The 20519-nt window shown below is 59.9% G+C and overlaps 1 protein-coding gene across 3 annotated transcripts; it reads left to right on the top strand.

Annotated features, from left to right (window-relative positions):
* The first annotated feature begins 9984 nt into the window (after positions 1-9984).
* On the top strand, positions 9985-14118 carry LY6E (lymphocyte antigen 6 family member E). 3 transcript variants are annotated; one of them, XM_029203598.1, is made up of 4 exons: positions 9985-10145; positions 12502-12607; positions 12973-13092; positions 13181-14118. In XM_029203598.1, exons 2-4 carry the CDS (start codon positions 12556-12558, stop codon positions 13399-13401), a joined length of 393 nt encoding a protein of 130 aa, XP_029059431.1. In that variant the 5' UTR covers positions 9985-10145; positions 12502-12555; the 3' UTR covers positions 13402-14118. The 3 variants fall into 3 exon arrangements, with proteins under 3 accessions (XP_029059431.1, XP_029059429.1, XP_029059430.1); XM_029203596.1 differs by having other exon boundaries at positions 10009-10145; positions 12497-12607; XM_029203597.1 differs by lacking the exon at positions 9985-10145 and having other exon boundaries at positions 10237-12607.
* Positions 14119-20519: the final 6401 nt, after the last annotated feature.

Genomic DNA, 20519 nt, shown 5'->3' with positions numbered 1-20519 from the left:
TAATGCGTTTCTAGAATTGCTTCCCTCATCTTCCCCAAATGTTAACTTCTTACATAACCATGGCACTGCCATCAAAAACAGGAACTCAGCACCAGTGCCAGACCCTCAGGCCCTTTTGGAATTCCCCCGCCGTCCATCAGTCCTTCCCTTGGGTCCACAGCCCAATCCTGCACCGCACCTCCACCCTGTCCCCTGGTCTTCTCACCCCGACACCACCCCTAGGGGCCCCAGCCACTCCCGGCCTCCCAATGCCCATGGCTTACATTCCAGGGCTTTCACTTCGCCTCATTCTAAGACCCCCTAGTTAATCATAGCCATCCCTGTTTTTGACAGCTGACGCTCACAGGTTTGCCCACCAGTCGGTGAACTAGAAACACCCTCCAGGCACCACACACACTGAGGTCCCAGGTCCCAGCCCTTCACCCCCCACCCTCCAGAGCACCTCCTGGGAACATCGAATCTGCAAGGCCCATGGGCACAGACCTACACAGTGGCCACCTTGGGAAAGCTGGCTGACTCGAGTCTGTCTGTCCCACTGGCCCCACTGCCCAACCGGGAACAAGAGCCCCCGGCCCTCTCCTCTGGCTCTTCTGTTGGGGGGCAGGTACCTCACTTCCCTCCATGGCCCAGACGCTGGTCAACCTCGGAGGGAGGCGTCCCGGAATACAGGGTACCAGAGGGAGCAGTGTGCGTGTGCCTACGTGTGCATGTGTGCGCTGTGTGCACGTGTGTTCTAAATTAAATTTTTTTTAACATTTATTTGTTTATTTATTTATTTACTATTTATTTTGGCTGTGCCGGGTCTTAGTTGCAGCACGCGGGATCTTCGTTGCAGCACACGGGCTTCTTAGTTGCGGCATGCATGCGGGATCTAGTTCCCCAACCAGCGATCGAACCTGGGCCCCCTGCATTGAGAGCGCGGAGTCTTATCCACTGGACCACTAGGGAAGTCCCTGCACGTGTGTTCTGTGTTTGGTGTTGGTGTCGTGTGCACAGGGCTGGTGTTGGCATGTGTGCACGCTGCGTGCTCAATGGAGATGCAGGGCTGGGCCTCCTACCAGAGCGTGGCCAGGGCAGCCCTCCAGTTTCCTTTTCCCCAGAATGTTGCCCCATTCTGGCCTGGCCCAGCCTGGGCAACAGAGGAGAGGCGAGCGGCACCAAGACGGGTGGGTGGCTCCTTTGGCCCCAAGGAAGCAAGCCAGGGGGCTGGGGACCCAGTGGGGGAGGGGCCGCCCCTGCCCACCCAGGACAAGAGGGTCTGGGGCAGATCCCTCCACCCCACTTCCCTGACCACTCCTGCAGTGGGGGATTCTGAGTGAGGAAGAGGTGAGACCTGTGCCATGAGGGGAGAGCCAATTCCCAGAGACATTGCAGAAGTCGGCTCTCAGGGCCACACGGCCTGGCCTCTGCTGACCCGTGCACAGCCTCCCCTCCCTGAGAGAGTGATGGCCAGCACTCACCCAGGACCCTCCATCTACTGGGGAAGGGAGGGGGACCAGGGACTCCACTGTGACTGTGCAGTCTCCCCCAGAACGGGGCTGCCAAGCTCAGCCAGGACAGGGGCTGCAGGAGAGGGAGCTGGGCCCGCAGAGGTGGTCCTGAAGGACCAGGACCCCCAGGAACTGAAGTTAGTGCTCTAACTACGCTGGTGATAACAGGCGTGTTGGGAAGTAGAATTAGAAACAAATCTCCTGCTAACCCAGAAAACCTCTGCAGTGAATTGTGTTACTGAGTCAGCATTAAACAGCGCCATGCACATCACAGGCAGTCCGCTAAGCTGAGAGATGACAAAGGCGGACAGCTCCTCTGCTGCACCCCAGTTCTCCAGATCTACCTACCGTGACTGGTCCTCGGGGGACTGCAGCACTGACACATGGCTCATCCCAAATTCACCTTTTAAAAGGATTTAACTCCATCTCAAGCTAGCTCAGTTCTCAAGAGAGAGAATTCATCACGACCAGTTTTCAAAAGTGATTGCTCCAAGAAGGGAGAGGCAGGAAACTTCCTTCCTTTCTTGCTCCAGGGAGAATAACTTTTTGCCTTGCTTTTAATGTGTGCCCCTCACGTGCAGGATGAATGATGACTCTGCCGGCGTCTGTGTTTGCCCTTTTGCTCACTGCCTATCGGTAAAGGGTGGCCAAGCTCCCGTCTAATATGGCTCAAATCAAGTTCATTTCCATTTTACATTCCATTTCTTTCTCCAACTCAATGCTTTTATTACATAAGTAACTCTGTTTCCTATAGAGAGTTCTAATAAGCCATCTGAAAAATAAATGTCATGAACTAGGGGCTTTGTCCCCAAGGTAGAAATGGACAGAATCAAAAATACCTAGTGCCTCCACACAGCAAGAATTTATATGTGTTGGTCATACTGTGAAATATATTTCTCATGGCAGATGTTGGTCAAAAACATGTAAGAGGGGCTTCCCTGGTGGCGCAGTGGTTAAGAATCCGCCTGCCAATGCAGGGGACACGGGTTCGAGCCCTGGTCTGGGAAGATTCCACATGCCGCGGAGCAACTAAGCCCACGAGCCACAACTACTGAAGCCCACGCACCTAAAGTCCCCCGTGCTCCGCAAGAAGAGAAGCCACCGCAGTGAGAAGCCCACGCACCGGGACAAAGAGTAGCCCCCGCTCGCCACAATTAGAGAAAGCCCGCGCGCGGCAACGAAGACCCAACGCAGCCAAAAATAAATTAAATAAATGAATGTATTTTTAAAAAACCCAACCATGTAAGTGTGTGCTCACTCAGGCTGAGCCTCCTGGAGGGGTGGGAGGGGCTTGGGACCACCCCAGGTAGGAGGAGGACTGTGGCTGGGCGCCAGCCACATGCCCTGTGCTTGACCAAGGCTGGGCCTCACCCATGGCCTGAGTCCCACCCAGGGCCCAGAGAGAATTCTCTCTGGGGACACAGGCTGAGGCCTGACTCTGGGGGGCCAGGAACTGTGAACGCTCCCTTCTCTTGCCAGACCCTAAAGCCATGAGACATACAGTAGAGTAAATGTTGTCAGGACAAAGCCCGTTTTTAAACAATTTCCCTCTCCCCCTTCCCTTCCCTGGTATCCAGGGAAGTCCCTTCTAGAGAGAGCCTGTGTGAGGAGCGCTTCCAGGAGCCCAGGCCTTCCTGGCAGCGCTGAGCGGGGGCCCCGCCAACACCCACCTGCTCTTCCAGGGGCCCCCATCTCCTGGCGGGGGCCCCCCTCCATCCCTGCCTTCTCCCCTCCCTCCTTCCACAGGGCTGGCCTGCAACGTCCTGAAGGTTCTCCCATCTGACCCTGCCTCTCCTCCCTTGCCCTTCACAGGCTTCCATCCAGAGCCTGCCCTTCTCTCTATCCCTGGGGGTCTGCTTCTCAGAGCACCCAAACTGACACCCCCCTCCCCGCCCCTCATCTCCCCTCCCCTGCATGGAGGAGTCATGGACACGGGGTAGTGAGGCGGATGTAGGGAGACACGGGCGGGCCCTTGACCCGGGGCAAAAGGGGTGGGTGGAGCAGAGAGGAGGTGGGTTTGCGCTTCTTGGGACACGGGCAGCCCCAGGAAGGGGCACACTCCAGCTCAGCTTATCGCCCAGGGCCCGGGGCTGAGGACGACCCGCTGACCACCTCCTTCCCGGGGGGTGCTGAGGGCCGGCTTTTCTGCATTTCCTAATAGAAATTTTGCAAACAAGCTGGTGTGCAAAAGGTCTCATGACAGCAGCAAGAGACGAGAACAGAGAGCACATCCCATCTCCCCCAGAGGAGCCAGTAAGGAGCCAGTTAGGACAGCGACAGGGCATGGACGGGCACTTGAGCCGCGCTGCCTCAGCCCAAAGGGAGCCTCCTCTGATGGGCAACCCGCTGGCCAGGCTGAGGCTTGTGAGAACTGCACTGAAGTCCGAGTCTGGAGTGACGCTGGGGAAGCAACGGTGGGTGTGAGAGACACGTCCAGCCTCCGGCCATCTGGGCTCCCAGTGGCCACAGATGGCTGATTGCTGCCCCTCAGGCGGCACAGGGGCCAGGCCCGGCCTTCCGGCTGCTCTGTTGGAAGAGCTCAGAGCCGGCCCACGCGGCCCGCCAGGCAGAGCTGCGGGGAGGGCCCGCAGGGTCCTGGTGCCAGCGCCCCCCTGGACATACGGAGCCCACTCCTCGGCAGGACATCAGAGTGTCCCCACGGAGGGGCTCTTCCCCACTCCCAGGACACCTTGTGGAGCTTGAAGCAGAGATGCTTGTGAGAGTAAAATCCAAAGACTCAAGCTGGGGAGAACTACAGGGGCACCTGACTAGGGCCCAGGGCAGTAGCCGCCTGGAGGCCTCTGAGATAAAAGCAGCGGCAGGAAAAGGATGACGCCGGCCTGTCCCCGGGACCGTGTGAGTGAATCCACCGTGTCCGGGAGAACGGAGAACAGCGAACAGCGAACAGCTTCGTGGGAAACCGGCCGCGGCCTTGAGGCCTGTGCAGGGTGCACTGCACGCTCCGGTCACCAGAGGGCGAGCGAGGGGCGAGGGGCGCGCGAGGGGCGGGGACTGGGGACTGGATGGAGAGGGGCGGGGGGAGGAGACTGCGGACGGGGGGCGGGAACAGGGGACTGGGGACTGGCTGGAGAGGGGGCGGGGGAGCCAGAACTGGGGACTGGGGGAGCGAGGTGGGGTGCGTGACGCCAGTGGAACCGACTGGGGAAGCGGGCGGCGCCCTGACCCGTGCGTTCTGCCGCGTGCCAGCCCGGCCCCGGCGAGCACCAGGGACAGGGACACGCACGTTCCGCCTCCCGAGGCCCCGCCCTGGGCCCTGCCGCCACCGTAGGCCGAGCCTGAGCACCGTGCAAAGGCAGACAGCAGCTGACACCCGGCGCGGGTGGATGTCCCTCCCTTCGCAGGATGAAACCAAAATGCCCGAGAGCGGCGATTGCCCCATCTGCACCCCAGCCGCCGCCCCCCCTTGGCGCCGTCAGCCCCCATCCTCTGCAGACGCGAGGGCGGTGGCTTCTGGCTCCCTGCTTGGACACCGCCGCCTCGCCCGGTGACGCCTGATGCAGACCCAGGACAGGACTAGGGGCCATCCAGCAGCAAATGTGCCCCCCATAATTCAAAGTGTGCGTCACCCAAACCTCAGTAGTCTCTGCCAGGAGAACGTTCCCCAGGAATCATGAGTTAGGAGTACAGCCCGGATACATTTTACACACATCCCGGGGGGTGGGGGGACCTGCCACCTTACGCCTCTGCCCTGCTGGGCTCCCCTCCCCCACTCCCCCACCAGGCTCTCTCTCTTTAGAGGGAGTGTCACCACCCCATGGCACATACCAAGATGGAAGGCTTCCCCCATCTGAGCCCTGTACCTGTCTGATATCTCCCAGGACTAAAGGGGCAGCTGGAACAAAGCCTTGAGGGATAAGTGTGACTGAGGGTGGAGGGCTGGGTCACCAGCACAGTTGCTACTCAGTCTCGTGCTGGAAGACCTGGGCCTCTTCGCTTCCTGGCTCACTTGCCAACCTTGCAGGGCTCTGGGGCACCAGCACCTGGCACCAGAGGGCACTCCAGGCCCAAGGGGTGCCCAGACCTCCTTTAGGACAGCCGGGAGAAGGGAGGGGCGCGCAGGAGGGAGGCCTAGTGACTTCTAAAGGGGGGATAAGGATTGACGGGCCAAAGGGGTCGTTCCCTGGTTTCCTGGCCCAGCCTGGCTAGCATGGGGACCTGGGGGCAAGCAGGCCAGTGAGGGGCCATGCAGAAGGACACTTGGCCAAGGCTGCATCCACCTCTACCCATTGGGCAGTGCTCAGGACAGGGGCTGCCCAAGAAGCTGTGAGGCAAACTGGATCGGAAAAGCAAGCAGCCCTGGAAATCGGCAGTTTGCAAAGCTCAAAGAACTTGGCAAGCTCAGAGCTTTCCAGGCAGCCTTAGAAGAGGGAGCAGGGCAACATGGAGGGTGTACAGAGTGACCCCAGTGAGGACTTAAAAATTTTTTCACAACCTAAAAGTTGAGAGTTATGTTTTACTTGGCAGGACGTTTTAGGACTTCAAGCCTGGGAGGCAGCACCTCAAGTAACCCCGAGAGAACTGCTCTGAGGAGGCAAGGGGGCAGCCAGGTTATGTAGAAGTTTCGCAACACAGGGCAGGTAGTTTGAATGTCAAAAGATTACTGTTAATTAAAGAAAACCAGATATCCCAAGTTAAGGAATTTAGCGCTTTTCTATGTATGAGAAGATGCAAGAGTCTGGGCTCACTGAAATCATTGCTTTATGCACCACAGCTATCTGGGGCCAGTATCCTGTGTTTTCACATCCTGAGTTTCCTCAGGACTCACCCGTAGGGAGTGGCTGCAGTCTGATGGCTGCTAGATGGCAGGTATTCTTTCCTTCCTGAGTTTCCTCAGGGCTCACCGCCTCCTGTGGGAGGGCTGCAATGGCTGATGACTGTGACATCCTTTGTTTACTGATATGGCAGGAAATATTCCATTTCTCACCAGAGACCGGGAAAGTGCTGGGAGGGGCGCCAGAACTTGGGGGGGGGGGTCCATGTGCCTCCACTGCAGGGGCCTCACTCCAACCACACCCCCTGAGAGTGGGGATGGAACCTGTGGCCTTCCCAACCTGCCCAGCCCCACCCTGGGTGTGCATGGGGCGAGGTCCCAGCCAACGCTGGTATGACCACACCAGAAAGCCAGACACACGGGTGCAGGTAACTTTAGGTAGAATTCCTCCTGGTCAGAACCGTGGGCTGTTAGAATCCAGAAATCAGGACAGATCACGGGGGCTGGCCACCTTCTGGACATTCTGAGAAAATTACACTCTGTCTGTAAAAGGTCACGCTTGGGGACAAGAAGTCTTTAGAGGGCAGATACTCGGACAGGAACTGGCCCAGATAAGAAAAGACTAAAAGCGCTGGGGGGCTTCCCTGGTGGCGCAGTGGTTGAAAGTCCACCTGCCAATGCACGGGACACGGGTTCGTGCCCTGGTCCGGGAAGACCCCACATGCCGCGGAGCGGCTAGGCCCGAGAGCCATGGCCGCTGAGCCTGTGAGTCCGGAGCCTGTGCTCTGCAACAGGAGAGGCCACAACAGTGAGAGGCCCGCGTACCGCAAAAAATAAATAAATAAATAAAAGCGCTGGGGATTTCCCTGGTGGCCCAGTGGCTAAGACTCTGTGCTCCCAATGCAGGGGGCCCAGGTTCAATCCCTGGTCAGGGAACTAGGCCCCACATGCCACAACTAAAGATCCCGCATGCCGCAATGTCCTATGTGCCGCAACTAAGACCTGGCGCAGCCAAATAAATAAATAAATATATATATTTTTAAAGACTAAAAACACTGGATACTGAGGGGCCGTATAAACCTAATCCCAACCTCAAGGCAGGGAAAATCAGTAAAATGGAGCAGGGAGCAAGGTGGCTGGCCAGGATGCCCCGGTCCTGGCCAAAGTGTCCAGCACGTCTTCCTGTCCACCCCCGGGGCCCCAGAGTGCCTGTGCCCCTCCAGGTCATTGCCTGCCAGGTCCCCTGAGACCCTATGAGGTGGGCGATTCCGTGCCCAGGGGAGATAGAGAGAAAGTTGCAGCTCTGAGCCAAGCTCGCCCAGAAATCCCACCCACTGCCACGTGTCTGAGGTGCTTCCGAGAGGAGAGGTTCAGAGTGACCCAAAGGCACCCACCTCACGGTGGCTACAGAACTCTGGGCTATGACAAGACGAGTGGCTCCCACCCCAGGCACACTGTGGATGGCCACTGTCATCACGCGGCACCCAGCCAGAGAGATCCAGGTAACCGAATTTCCCCTGCTGGCGGTCCTACGTCATGTTTGCCCCAGAAGGATGTGTATGCGAGGCCCAGGTGGCAGAGATGACACACCTGGCAAGTTCGGACCTGCTTCCCCAGCATAGGGAGGCTTAGTTAGAGATATCTCATTGGACTCACTGAGTGTCTGCTCCCCTGCCCAGCACGCTTCCCCTGAACTGCCCCATCCCATCACAAGCCCGAGTGCACTGCAGGGGGCTGGCCCGGGCATTTGGGCCTCCTGGGATTTGTGACACGTGGGACTGGCAGCACAAGGTCAGATTTTAAGGTCTGTGTGGAAAGGAGAAGCCGCAGGGTCACAGGGGGCGTGGGCAGCTCTGGGCGGGGGTGAGGCAGGCCAGAAGGAAGGGAAGCAGAGACAGAGGCAGAGGTATCTGCAGAATGACTAGACCTGAAAGTGGGGAGACACACACCTGGCCATTCCAGCAGGTGTCCAGTGGGTGAGAGGCAAGTTCCCAGAGCCCAAGGTTGAAGGAGGGAGACTGAGTGGGCCCCCCAAAGGTGGGTGGGCCTTTTAGGAAAGCCCCCCTGGCATCACTCTGGTCCCAGGAAACGCCTCTGGCTGATGAACCTGGCTATGTCAAGCTCATGGATACAGACCAGGAAGTCACACCTCCCAGGGCTGCCATGTGTTCAAGGCCGTGGCCTTCTGAGTGCAGCAGGCTAATCTGGCCACGCCCCCAACACACACCCCACCCTCACCCCCATCAGACAAATCTGACTGACTGTGTGCTAAGAGCAAGCATCAGGCTCAGGGGAACCAGCCGTCCTCCTGGCCACAGTTTTCAGATTATGTTGAGGGGGAGGGGGCGGAGGTGAGGCAGTTCCTGCTCCCCAGGGGTGACACCCAGAAGGGGGCTAACCAAAGGCCACAGCCTACTGCATGTCCCTGGGCCCCAGGGCTGTGTAACCCTGAGGATGTCATCACTCCTCAGCTGGGACATCTCATGACACACAGAGTCCCACCTTCAGCCTCCAAGGAAAAAGCCCCCAAAGACTGTCCAAGTTGATCTATCCCACTCTCCTGTCATCTGGTCATCAGAGAAGACCATAGGAGAAGGTGACCCGACCCAGAACTCTGAACACACAAACCCACTCAGCAGACAATCACACAATCACTCGTATCAATGCATAATCGCATGGTGCCTAGTGTACCCCTACCTTGCCCATGGGACTGGTCTCCTGTTACAGGATCCCTCTTCCCACCCTGCTCCATCCTGGCCACCCCGCCATCCTGCCTCAGTCCCTCTCCCTTGTACAGTTAAGAGGCCACTTCTACTGGGGCCCTCCCCCACTGTCACCACAGATGCCACCAGCAGATGCCACCCAGAAAGGCTGCAAGAAAAGGTCAGGTGCAAAAAACAGCTCCAACAGGAAATGTGCTGTGAAAGTAAGAAGTGCGAATCTACAGGGACCCATCAGGCGCTGAGAGGACTCTGCACGAAGAGAAGGGAACCAGCAGACGGTGACACGTACAGGAAGGGGCTCTGCCTGGCAGCCCCCGCCCACGGGCAGGCCTTGGCACCCCCAGCTCCCGCAGGCTGCGAGGCTCTTCCATCCCTGCCAGGGAGAAGCAGGAGCAAGGCCTGGGGTGCTGCAGAGCCTGGCCCCTGAGCCTAGCTCACAAGCCCGGAGTGGGGGACGCAGGGCCGCACACAGCGGGTGCTCTGTGAACGTTGGCTGAAAGGCAATTAATGGCACCTGGAGACAGAACACAGGAAACGCACTGGCGTCAGACTAAGGACGGCCCGCTTCACTCTAACAGGGGCCGCTAGGTTCCGCGCTGAGAGGGTCATATCAGGCTGGCTTTGTGAGGACGCGCCCCGCACCCAGCCCCGTCTGCAGGGGAGCACCCAGGGGGCTCTTGAGTTCTCCTGGGCTGAGGGTCACGACGCTGGTGCGGCCCGGATCTCCTGCTGGGCGGCACTGTGGCCCGCAATCACTGCCCCGGAAGCCCTCTCCTCCACACTCTCACCCTCGTCCTGTCACCTGGCTCGGGCGTGGCGTGCTGAAGGCCTCTTCGCAGACCCCATCCCACTCTGCAGAAGGGCTTCCGAGTACTGCCCCCTCGGCCTCCTCGGACGCATCCCCTCCCCCGAGCTCCACCTCAAAAGTGTCCGGCCACCTGGGGGCCTCCCCCACCCCTGCCCAGCCAGGCCGGGCTGTCGCAATACATCCCCGCCCAAGCGGACCAGACGGACCGGCTGCGACGGGCCCTGCGCAGGGGTGAGGGGCTGGTGGGCGGGGCCTGGGCGCCAAGTCCCGCCTCCCGCACGCCCACTGCGCTCGCGCGCTGCCTGGCCGCCCGGGAGAGCTGGCTGCCACGGGCTCGGGCTCGGGGGCAGACTTGACTGCGCGGCCGGGCCGGGGACCTGCGTCCGCCGGCGGTGAGTGAGGGCCCGGGCCGGGCGGGCGGGGGCGCGGGGACGGGGCCCTGCCCAGCGAGGAGGGGGAGCGGGCGAGTGGGGCGCCAGGGAGGCGGGAGAGGCCTGCGGGAGGCTGGGGGTCGGGGTTGCGAGCGGCCCCGGCCCCTGGGCGCCTCGCCTTCACTCCCAGCCCCCCAGCCTCCCGGCCCTCTCCAGTATTTCCAAAGGACGAGGGCGGGAGCGGGCGGAGACTGCAGCCGGGCGCCCTCCCGGGCTGGGTAGCCAAGGGCTGCGCAGGCGCCGGGGCCCCATCGCCCAACTCTAGGGCCCATTCCCTGACCCCTCACATGGGGACTGGGGAAGGGCCAGCCTTCCTGACTTGAAGGGGCTGGGATCTTGGCGCGCTGGCAGGAAGGAGAGAATTAAATGCCCTGGTGGGTCACCATGGGGACGGGAGCCTGCCTTGGGAAGAGGTGAAAGCACCTTGTTTGGCATGGATTACGCAAGTATATGAGGTGCCTAGGAGCCCAGCCCCCTGCGCTGGGCCACCAGGCCCCTTCCATCCCTGGGGTCCAGGACGTGCTCCTGCCTCTCTTGCTGGCCCAGCGTCACTGAATGCCAGGCTCTCCCGGAGATCAGCCCTGTGAGCCTGGGGGAAGAGTGCACAGTCTGGGTCCCGAATGGCCCTGCCCGCAAACCCACGGGTTCCCTTCCGCCTGGCCCTACTAATGTGGACACATTAATATCCAGTGCCGACTCAGCCCAGCAGGGCGCAGTTGTTGGGGCGCCTGGCAACAGGGTGGAGATGCTGACTGTGACCGCGGAGGTGAGCCCCAGAGCTTCCTTCAGGACAGCTCAGGGCTCCTCCCACCGGAACTTCACTTTGTGGAGGAGGAAACCGAGGCTCCTTCCTCCCTAACTGCCGGGATCCCGGAAGAGGCCCCAGGTGGGCTTGGCGCTGTTCTTGGACGTCTGCAGCTCCTGCTGCCAACCCCAAGACATCAGCCCCTGCCCAGACCTGAAGCCCATTCTCAGGGTCTCTGCCAGCCCCTCCCAAAATCTGTTCTCTCCCTGGCTTTCTCCTTCCTCCCGGTGCCTGGGGACTAGCCCTTCCCCCGCCCGCCCACGGCTGTCCCCAGCAGAAGGTACCAGACTGCTCCTCCCACACTGCGCCTCCTGCAAAACAGAGAACTAGAACCCCAGCTGGTCGCATTCAAAGTGCTTTCTCCATCCACTGCCAAGGACCTATGCCCAAGGGAGGGTCCTGGTGCAGGACAGCCCCCAGGGACTCACAGCCACCTGCCTGCCAGAGCCTGTGCCTGTTACCGCTGGGGTGACTGGTGGCACACTGCTGGGTCTCCCTGAGCCTCCCCCAGCCATGAAGGGGGGCGGGAGTAGCAGATACGTATGGGGTCATCGTCTTCAGCGTTAAATAACACAGAATGGGAGAGCCCCTCCCCCAGCACAGAAGCTGCCCAGGTGGATACTCAGCTAGATATGCCTCATGCCCCCAGCCCAGCTCTAGGTCCCCATGTGAGGCACAGAGCTGGCCCCTGGAAAGTTCTGGACGCAGGTCATATAATATTACTGATCGCCATCCCCCCCCAGGGCCCTTGGACTCGAGAAATTGCTAAGAGGCCAGACGAGAATTCCAGGCAAGGCTTTACTGGGGCTCGAGCTGCAGCACAAGGAAGCAAAACCAACAGCTCCCGAGAGGAGCTACTTGAGTCCTTAAATGGGGTGACAACGGGGGCGGATCTGTGGGTCAGGCAGGAGGCATAGCTTAGGTGGCCTGTCCCCTCCTTGGGGGTACCGGGCAGGAATGATGTGCAGTACCATGCTTTTGTTCCCAGCACCTCAAAAACGTAGTTTGTGGCTTCTTGTACCCTGTTGCCCCGCGGTGCGTGGGCGCAGTTATTTTTAGTCACTTATAGTTCCTTTGTATCTTGTTGCTCTAGGGGACGTTTGTCCAGGTGCAAGCACTCTAATAGAGGATCCCAGGTCCCAGCCTATCTCATCCACACCCCCCGGACCGTGGGCAGGGGCCACTCCCTTGACCTCCCTTTCTGGGTGATTCTGAGAACCTTAAATGAGTTCCCTCCCCCCAAGCAGCAAGTGCTACAGACTTGGGGAAGGGCCTCAGCTGGGAGTCTGCACTGAGTGAGGGGCGGGTTGGCAGTGGAGCAGAAAGACCCTCTGTGCTCTGGCCCTGCTGCTGGAAGCTGGCAGCTCCCCCATCTACGAAGTGGGGACACCAGGCTGCCCCCAGGGCCAGTGTCCCTGACCCCATTGGGAAGAGCAAGCTGCTGCCCCTGCCCCAGGGCCCTGCGCCAGGGGGGTGAGTCCCGCCCTCCAGCGAGCTGTCTCTTTAGCGCAGGGCTGACTTCTTTGGCTTCGTGAGACCCCAGCCGGGACGCCAGTCCCCTCCAGAATGAAGGTCTTCCTGCCGGTACTGCTGGCTGCCCTCCTGGGTGTGGAGCAAGGTGAGGTGCCCCGGGGCCCCAGGCCTCTGAGCGGGCTGTGTCCTCTTCCTCGACTCTCTCCTGAGCGGTGCCCACGTCACCTACTCTGTGCCACCTAACAGGCTCCTCCCACGGCGAAGTGGTCCCTCCTACCCCCGCCCCCACTGGCGGCCTCAGCCCTGCCTGGACACTTGGGGCATCACTGGGGCTCCTCCAGAGCCAGGGTCTGTTGTCATTGTCTCCTGGGTCTCCAGCCCGGGCCCAGGCTACCATAGTCGCTCAGTCAGTGCCTGCACAAGATGGGATGTCCTCATGCCTCTGGGTCCGGGCCGGGAGGGGACACAGGAAGACTCCTGGGCATGAGACAGGCATCCCTCCTTCTGCAGTCCACTCCCTGGTGTGCTTCTCTTGCGTGAATGAGAACAGCAACTGGTACTGCCTGAAGCCCACCGTCTGCTCCGATACAGACAACTACTGTGTGACCATCTCTGCATCCGCTGGCATCGGTGAGCGCAGACGCAGCGCAGCTAGGCTTCCCCCACCCCCGCCCTGGCCTCTCTGCCCCTCCACTCACAACCTCGTGTTCCTGTGCAGGGAACGTGGTGGACTTTGGCTACACCCTGAACAAGGGCTGCTCCCCGATCTGCCCCATCCGGAGCGTCAGTCTCGGTGTGGCGTCCGTGGGCACCCACTGCTGCCAGAGCTTCCTGTGCAACATCAGTGCGGCCGACGGCGGGCTGCGGGCCAGCGCCGCTGTGCTGGGCCTCGGGCTCCTGCTCAGCCTGCTGTCGGCTCTGCTGCGATTTGGCCCCTGACCCCCGGGGCCCTGTGCCCGGCCCAGACTCCCAAAGCTCAGGAAGGAAGGAAAGCCCAGCTCCTCCCAGACCCAGGAGGATCTCGAAGCCTCCTCCCCTAGACTCCTCACCCTGCAGAGCCCACCCTCTAGGCCCTGGGTCCCCACAGGCAGGCCTGCCCTCTGCACCCACACACCTGCCGGCTACCCTTACTTCCCGGTCAGCCTTCCAGGGGGAACCTGGGAACGGAGCCTGAGGGCCCCAGAGTCAGAACCACGTCCCAGGGACATGCTGGGAGGGGCACCTGGTCCCAGGCCTGCCCCTGTCGGCCCGCAGGTGCGGAAGATGTGCTGTGTGGACAGGCGCTGGTCCATGTGCCCTGCCGGGCACGGGTGAGCGTGTGGCCAGGTCTCGGCCTGTGTGGGGGAAGGATGGGAGTAAAGCCTCAGGAGCCCAGCCCCGAGCGCCAGCACAGAACCCCTTTCCCCTGGCATCTCTGCACACCTCATTTCACTCACTTCGAGGGCAGCCTTTAGGAAGACAGGCCTTCCGCTGTCACCAGGTCTAGGCTGCTGACCCAGGAATCTGCTCCCAGCCCGAAATCCAGCTGCTCTCGGGCCCCCTCCCTCCACCGCCACACTGGAGCCCTCCTGCTGCTTTGGTGCCTCAAATAAACACAGATGTTCGCACCTTTTCCTGCTCTAGGTGTGGCCCACAGCCTGAGACTGTCCCTTCCATCAGGGTCCTACTGAGGGGGAGGGGGCAGCAGAGATGCAGAGCCGCAGGTGTAGAGGGTCTGAGGGTCCCCTGCGATCGGGCCCCACCCTGAGGCCCACTGGGAGGCAGTGAGGAAGGGGGTCGCCGGAGACCACAGCTAGCTGCCCTCGGCCGGGCAGGGTTGGGAAGTTTATCCTCCGGACAGGACTGGACTAGACAGAGAAACTAGCAGAGGTCAGCCTGCTTCTGGGTGGAAGGCAGGACCCTACAGAGGGAGGGACGGGGTTGGGCGGGGGGGGAGGGGACACCCCCAACCGGGGTTCCGGGACTTGGGTACGGGGTGCCTGGGCCAGTCAGGCTGAGGAGGACGCAAAGCATGGTGGGGAAGGGGGGCAGGCGCTCAGTAAGTGGGTGAGTGAGATGTCCATCCCAAGGGCCTATGGGAGGAGTTGGGGGGGACTCCCCTGGAGAAGGCCTGGACCCTGGCTGGAGGGCAGGGGCGCTGCTACCCGAGCCGGCAGCCCTCGCTGCTACACGCCTACTCCCCCGGCAAGCCCAACTGTGGTCTGTGGCTAAGCCAGGGGTTCCCAGCGACTGCACTGGGGGAGTGTCTGAGTTCTACGCCAAGGGGATTCTTTGATTGGGCTGGTGGCCGAGGAGCAATGAACCAAGGGCTGCAGCTGGGCGCCTTGCATAGAGTGATACGTTTATCCTTCAGGACGCTGTCGTGTCTCCTGGGTGGTGGGAGGGAACACAGCAGGGCTGGGTCCAGGCTGGCCAGAAGCTCTGACGTGCCTGGGTCCAGGGTCCAAGCATCGCTGTGCAGCAGGGCGGGACAGTGGTCCCTGTGAGGGCTCAGGTTGTGGCCCATATCCCGGGCCCGGGTCACAGGAGCAGGTGAGCAGCTCTGCACAGAATGGGCCCTGTGACACACATGAATGCAGCATCCTTGGCGTCGCCACCAAGGGGGATGCCAGCCAGCACTTGGGGTTGAGCGCCAATGCGGTGACAGAGCTCAAGGGAGGGACGGGAGGAGCGGTCTGCCCCAGGAAATCAGGACGACAAGGGGAAGGAGACCCAGGCCCAGCCAACATCTCGTGGAAGGGTCCAGAAGCACATCACAGCATCTGGTTGAGACTCACGGGGTGGTAGAAATGGTGAGATGCACTTGAGTGGATCAGACCAGCATGAAAAACCAAAGCAAGAAAAAGAATTCAAGGGGATGAAATCAGCATGTCCCCCAGGAATGCTGGTTACCTCTGAAGTTCAGGGTCCTCTAAACAGAATGTTGCAGGGACTTCCCTGGCGGTCCAGTGGTTAGGAATCTGCGCTTCCACTGCAGGGGGCATGGGTTCAATCCCTAGTCTGCTGTGTGGTGAAGCCAAAAAAAACCAAAAAGCAAAAATGCTGCCCACCGTTCCAGTTCCAGGAGGATTAAATTGCAACCCACTGCAGTCGCCCACCAGCAGTGTGCCCTGAGGCGAATTCATGATAGGGAAGAACAGGAGGAAGCAGGCTCTGTTAAGATGTGGATCTAAGGGAGAATTTCAATGACCCCGGATTCTTGCATCTTCCCATACATAGAAAAGCACTAAAATCATTAACTTGAGATGTCTGTCTTTTGTGATATGTAGTAATCTTTTACCAAGATGTATGCTTGACCACCTGTATTTCCCAATCAAAAAATTCATATATATACTGGCTCCCCTACCTCTCTGGAGCTACTGAGAGGCTGTCTCCCAGGCTAGAGTCCTCAGTAAAGTCCCCGCAAAAAACTGAAACTGTGTAAGCAGATAGGTTAGGGGGTCCCCAGAGAAAGAACCAGGAATGGCTTTCTTGACATAAGAGAAGCCATTTTGGCCTAAGCCATTTTGTGATCTAAGCCTGGCTGCAGTGCTTGCCCTTGAACAGGTCTCTGTGACCCGTGATCTTAGGGGAACAAAAGAATACAGGAACAGAGGAAAAGCAGTCCAACAACAGTGCAGTGATGCAGTGGAGTACTAGTTCCTCCTCGAGGGATATACCGCTTCATGAATGTGCACGTACCCTTAGCTTAAAACTTCCCCAGTGTCGCTGTTGGGGAGACTCTGCTTTGGGTAAGATCCCTGGTGTTCTCCTTACTTGCTGCCCGTAATACATGCTTCCTTCTGCTCTTTGGCAAATGGTTGTGGCTTCTGGCTCCACACCTACCAAGAGGTGAGCCCAGTTTTCAGGTAACACCTGCTTTCACATTGTGCATTTTGTTTGCTTTGTTTATTGTTGACAGTCCCCACATAGAGTGCATCCACTGTGTTGTTCACTCAAAACAAATCACAAGCAACTTTGCTAAAAGGACTGAGGCCAGCAGGGTGGGGCAGTGGTGGTGACAGGGAGAGAGTGAAGGGACAAAGTAGGCGATTAAAGAGTTACTCCCACTAAGGGATCATAAGTAAAGAAAAGAGTATGGGAGACCCCTGTAAGTTAATGATCACACAAGAAAGCAGGCTTGCTTAGCAACAAAAGCATGCAACAGAAGCACAAGACATGCCCCAAAACGATGGTGGAGCGAGACCCACATCCTGCCCAGTGAGGTCAGTAAGGTAATGATTCCTAGAACGTGCTCCTCTGCGCACGCTAAAGACAAAAATATAGGGAAAGGTGACGTTCTACTGAAACCTGAGATGATCTACCGCGGTTTAGTGTGTGCTACCACCTTTTTGCCCATTTCCGGAGCACCATGACAGCCCTGGCTTGACCGTGTAGGGACAAGCTCCCTGCCTGACGTGGAGGGGGGCTGATGATGGAAGTTCGACATCTACTCAAGAACGAGGAAGAAGTGGTCTTCCCCTCACTTCTTCTACATTATAAAAATGTAGCCCACCCAGCTTTCATCACGGTGCTCCCTTGCTTGCCCGCTTGCATCTCTCACAAGCGCCCTATACTGATAAACCTTTTCCTTACCTGTCACTGCCTCTCGCTGAATTCTTTCTGCACTGAAGAACCTGTGCTCTACTGAGTCCCAAAACGCGTCCTGTCGTTTCAGCGGGGCCAGGCCAGAGGAAGATGCACAGGTGGACTTGACCATCACAGTCGGGAGTTTGGATTTGACTCTGGGGACACTGGGAGCCAGGGGGCGGGGAGCGGGGGGCAGTGGCAGGACAGGTATGTAACAAATGCTCTGTTCCCGCTAATGCTAAGCTCAGCTTCCATCTCTGTGTACTGACTACTTTGCGGGTGATATTGATCTGTTATACTCTTCCCACAACTACAATGAGAGATGGATGTGGTTACCTCCAGGTTTCAGAAGTGAAAACCAGGGCTCAGAGGGTTGAAGCCACTTGTCCTCCTGCGTCTAGGGCCCTGGGCGTGCCCAGCATTTCCTCTGCCCCGGGTTGCAGGGCGAAGTCCCTTGAGGGCTGGGTTCAGAGACAGCTGGGCCTCCTAGGGGCGGCTGCGCTTCCCTCCCTGGGGTGGTGGGAGGCTGGAAGGCACAGGTTGTGCAAGAGCAGAGGGAGGCTGGGTGGGGCTGAGCGGGGGAGGAGCCCAGGGCTCTGAGTTTCCATTTCCTACAGCCTGAGGGAGGGGAGGGAGGGGAGGGAGGGGGGGGGGAAACCCTCAGGAGAGGGCAAGAAGGGGAACGAAGCGTCAGAGGGGAGGGAAAGGAAAGCTTTCCTCGGGCTCTGCCCGGACTCTCGCTTCCCCTGGCATCTGCCCGGGCTGCACGGAGGTGCCAGGCGCAGCACTGTCTGGCCCGGGCACACTTTGGCCGGGAGTCTGGGCTTTCTAGTCTCAGTGCCCAGGGGCCGGAGTGATGCCTGCCGTTTCTCTGTAGGCAAATTCAGCTCCGTCCGGTCCGGCCCCTGCCCCCTCGCCTGCCCCTCCCAGGCTGCTCGGTCTGCCGCCTGACCCAGCTGGCCTCCGGGACGAGGGGGTTCCTGCCCAGGGTCTGCCCTCTCCCACAACACTCCTGTGGTGCCCATGGCCCAGGCACGGGGCCCCCTCCTCCCCAGTCCTTAGCACCACCTTCATTGCCCCGCTCCTGCCCTCCTGTGACCCAGGACCCAACCTGCTGGCGGGGGCCCCTCGCAAAGGCGACCTCATGGCCCGGCCTGGGTTTGCCCTGCCGGAGCTTTCAGAGTTCCTCTGGTCGCCTGCCGGGCTCCCCTCGGTCCGGTGCCGTTGGCGGTGGGGTGGGAGGTGCGGGCACCAGACCATCCCCAGGGCTGGTGACGGAGCCACAGCACAGCTGGACCTCCCCTCTCTGAGCCCCACCCATGGGTGCTTTCTGGGACCCCTTGAATGGAAGGTTAATAACCTCAGCAGAGGGTGCATTCTGGGAGGACGGCTCCCTGGAGAAATCTGAGTGACACGATGAAGTCCTGGGAAGGCAAGCATTTAAGGTCAGAGTGGAAAGTGCAGGAGGAGGGGTGCTCTAGGTGCCCAAGCTGCTGGGACTTGGAGACTCTGAGTTACGAGGCGCCGTCCCCCGGCGGCCGCGAGCGGCACACGGCCGACGGGAGCGCCGAGGCCGCTCGAGGGGGCGTCTGCCCTCAGCCCTCAGCCCTTCCGTTTAGCCTCCGGGGCAGAGCAGGGCGAGGCTCTCCGCTGGCCCGAGGGGGTGGGCCCAGGCTGGGCGGAGCCTCCCGCCACGCCCCCCAGCCCCACCCCTTGCGGAGGTCGTCTTCCTACAGGTCACACTGAGCTTCCCAGCCTTGTCAGTCCGTCCATCCCGCTTTTGCCGAGGAAGACTGTCCTGGAACAGCCCGCCGGGCTTCATTGTAATATTGAAGGAAAGTCCACCTCTTCTAATAGCTGGCCTCCTCCTGAGGGCTAGAGGGGACGCCAGGCTGAGGGTCCCCAGCCCCCGTCCCTCCCCCAGGACCACGCCCTTTGCCCCTCCCCCAACCCTCAGCTCCTCTGCTGACAGCTCCCCTGCTGACAGCTCCCCCAGCCTGAGGACCCCCCCAGGGAACTGGGGAAGCCTATGGAGACACAGGCAGCCAGAGGATCAGGCACCTGCTCCCGGCTCACCTGAGTCTGGGATTAGCCAGAAGATGTCCCTGAGCTCTGCCCCCCAGACCCAGCTTTCACAAGATGCCCCGTCCACCCCTCTGTCACACACACACACACACACACACACACACACACACACACACACACACTAGGTCCCAGGGTCAGGACTTGGGACACTGATACCACCCCAGGCCTGGGCTGGGGGTGGGCAGGAGAGGGGCTCAGAGGTTGGGTTCCAGTGGCTCTCACCCTACTGAACCCAGGGGCGTCTGGCTCCCTCCTCACATTAATGCCTGGGGTGGGGCTGGGGACAGGGAGGCAGCTCTTGGCCGGTTCTGCCCAGAGGAGTGAGCAGAGTCTTGCCATCCTGAGGGTGTCACAGACACCGGTTCACCTGCCACTCCGTTCCCGTTCCCCACAGCTTCTGCTGCACTGGGCCTGACACCCTCATAGCCTGGGGTCTGGAGCCGGTGAGGGTCAGACCCCGCAACCCCGGGCTCCCAGTGACCCCGGCCTTTCCTGCAGGTCCTTGTAATTTGCGTCCCTTCCCCCAGGATCACCAAGAGCGCCTGTCAGAGAAGGGGATGGAGGAGCTCCCGGCTCTGGGCCAGTCCTGACAGGACCACAGCGTTGGGCACCCCGAGGCTCTCCTTGCCGAAGCCCCTGCTGGGGAACAGACCTCCCAGTTCCCTCACTTGCTGGCGCCCGAGCTCCCCTGGGAAGGTGGCCTCGCTCTCCCTCCAGCGGTGTCTCAGATTTGTGACTCGGTTTCCTCAGTGGTCTGCTCGTCCTCAGGCCCCAGCCCTCCTCCCCCCGGGGCCTGGTGAGAGCTGTGGTCCCTGTGGGAGGGACGCTGTGGTCCCCAGGAGGGTAGACAGGCCAGGGAAGGACAGGGATGACCCGCGCCACAAGCCCCCAGCCCTGCCTCCACCCATCAGGATCCTCCTGTCCACGAAAACTTAATCAATAGTCATTCTAAGGAAAGAGAATTTCAGTGGCGCCAACCTGAGGATTATAAGCCGGGAGACAGTCTTTCAGAAAACCCTGAGGACTCTTCCACCCGCTAAAGGTCAAAGCAAGGTTACATGTTTCTGAGACAAAGGGTTATACGCCAGATGGTGTATTATTGACAGTTTACACAGTCCAGATCTACATGTACAAAGCGAGTAGTGGGCCATGGTGTTACAGCAGGCAGGTAGCTAGATACGCGCAGAGGAGGCGGGGCACGGGCCAGATGGCAGGAAACCGTACAGCTTGTAAACAACGGTGGCCCTTGGACAGACAGAGAAAGGCAGGAACCTCTGGACTGACAGGAAACCACGCATTTTGGGGTGACAAGTGCCCTGGAGACAGACAAAGAAAGATGAGAAGAGGCTGGAATCTCCAGAGTCCAAAAGTAACCTTTTGCTCATTATACTCTGATTACAATA

Source organism: Monodon monoceros, unplaced genomic scaffold (genome assembly GCF_005190385.1).
Source record: "Monodon monoceros isolate NGI ecotype Baffin Bay Population unplaced genomic scaffold, NGI_Narwhal_1 Super_Scaffold_5, whole genome shotgun sequence".
In the NCBI taxonomy this organism is placed as follows: Eukaryota; Metazoa; Chordata; class Mammalia; order Artiodactyla; family Monodontidae; genus Monodon; species Monodon monoceros.
The sequence above is the reverse complement of the archived record's forward strand: the minus strand, read 5'-3'. Positions and strand labels throughout refer to the sequence as shown.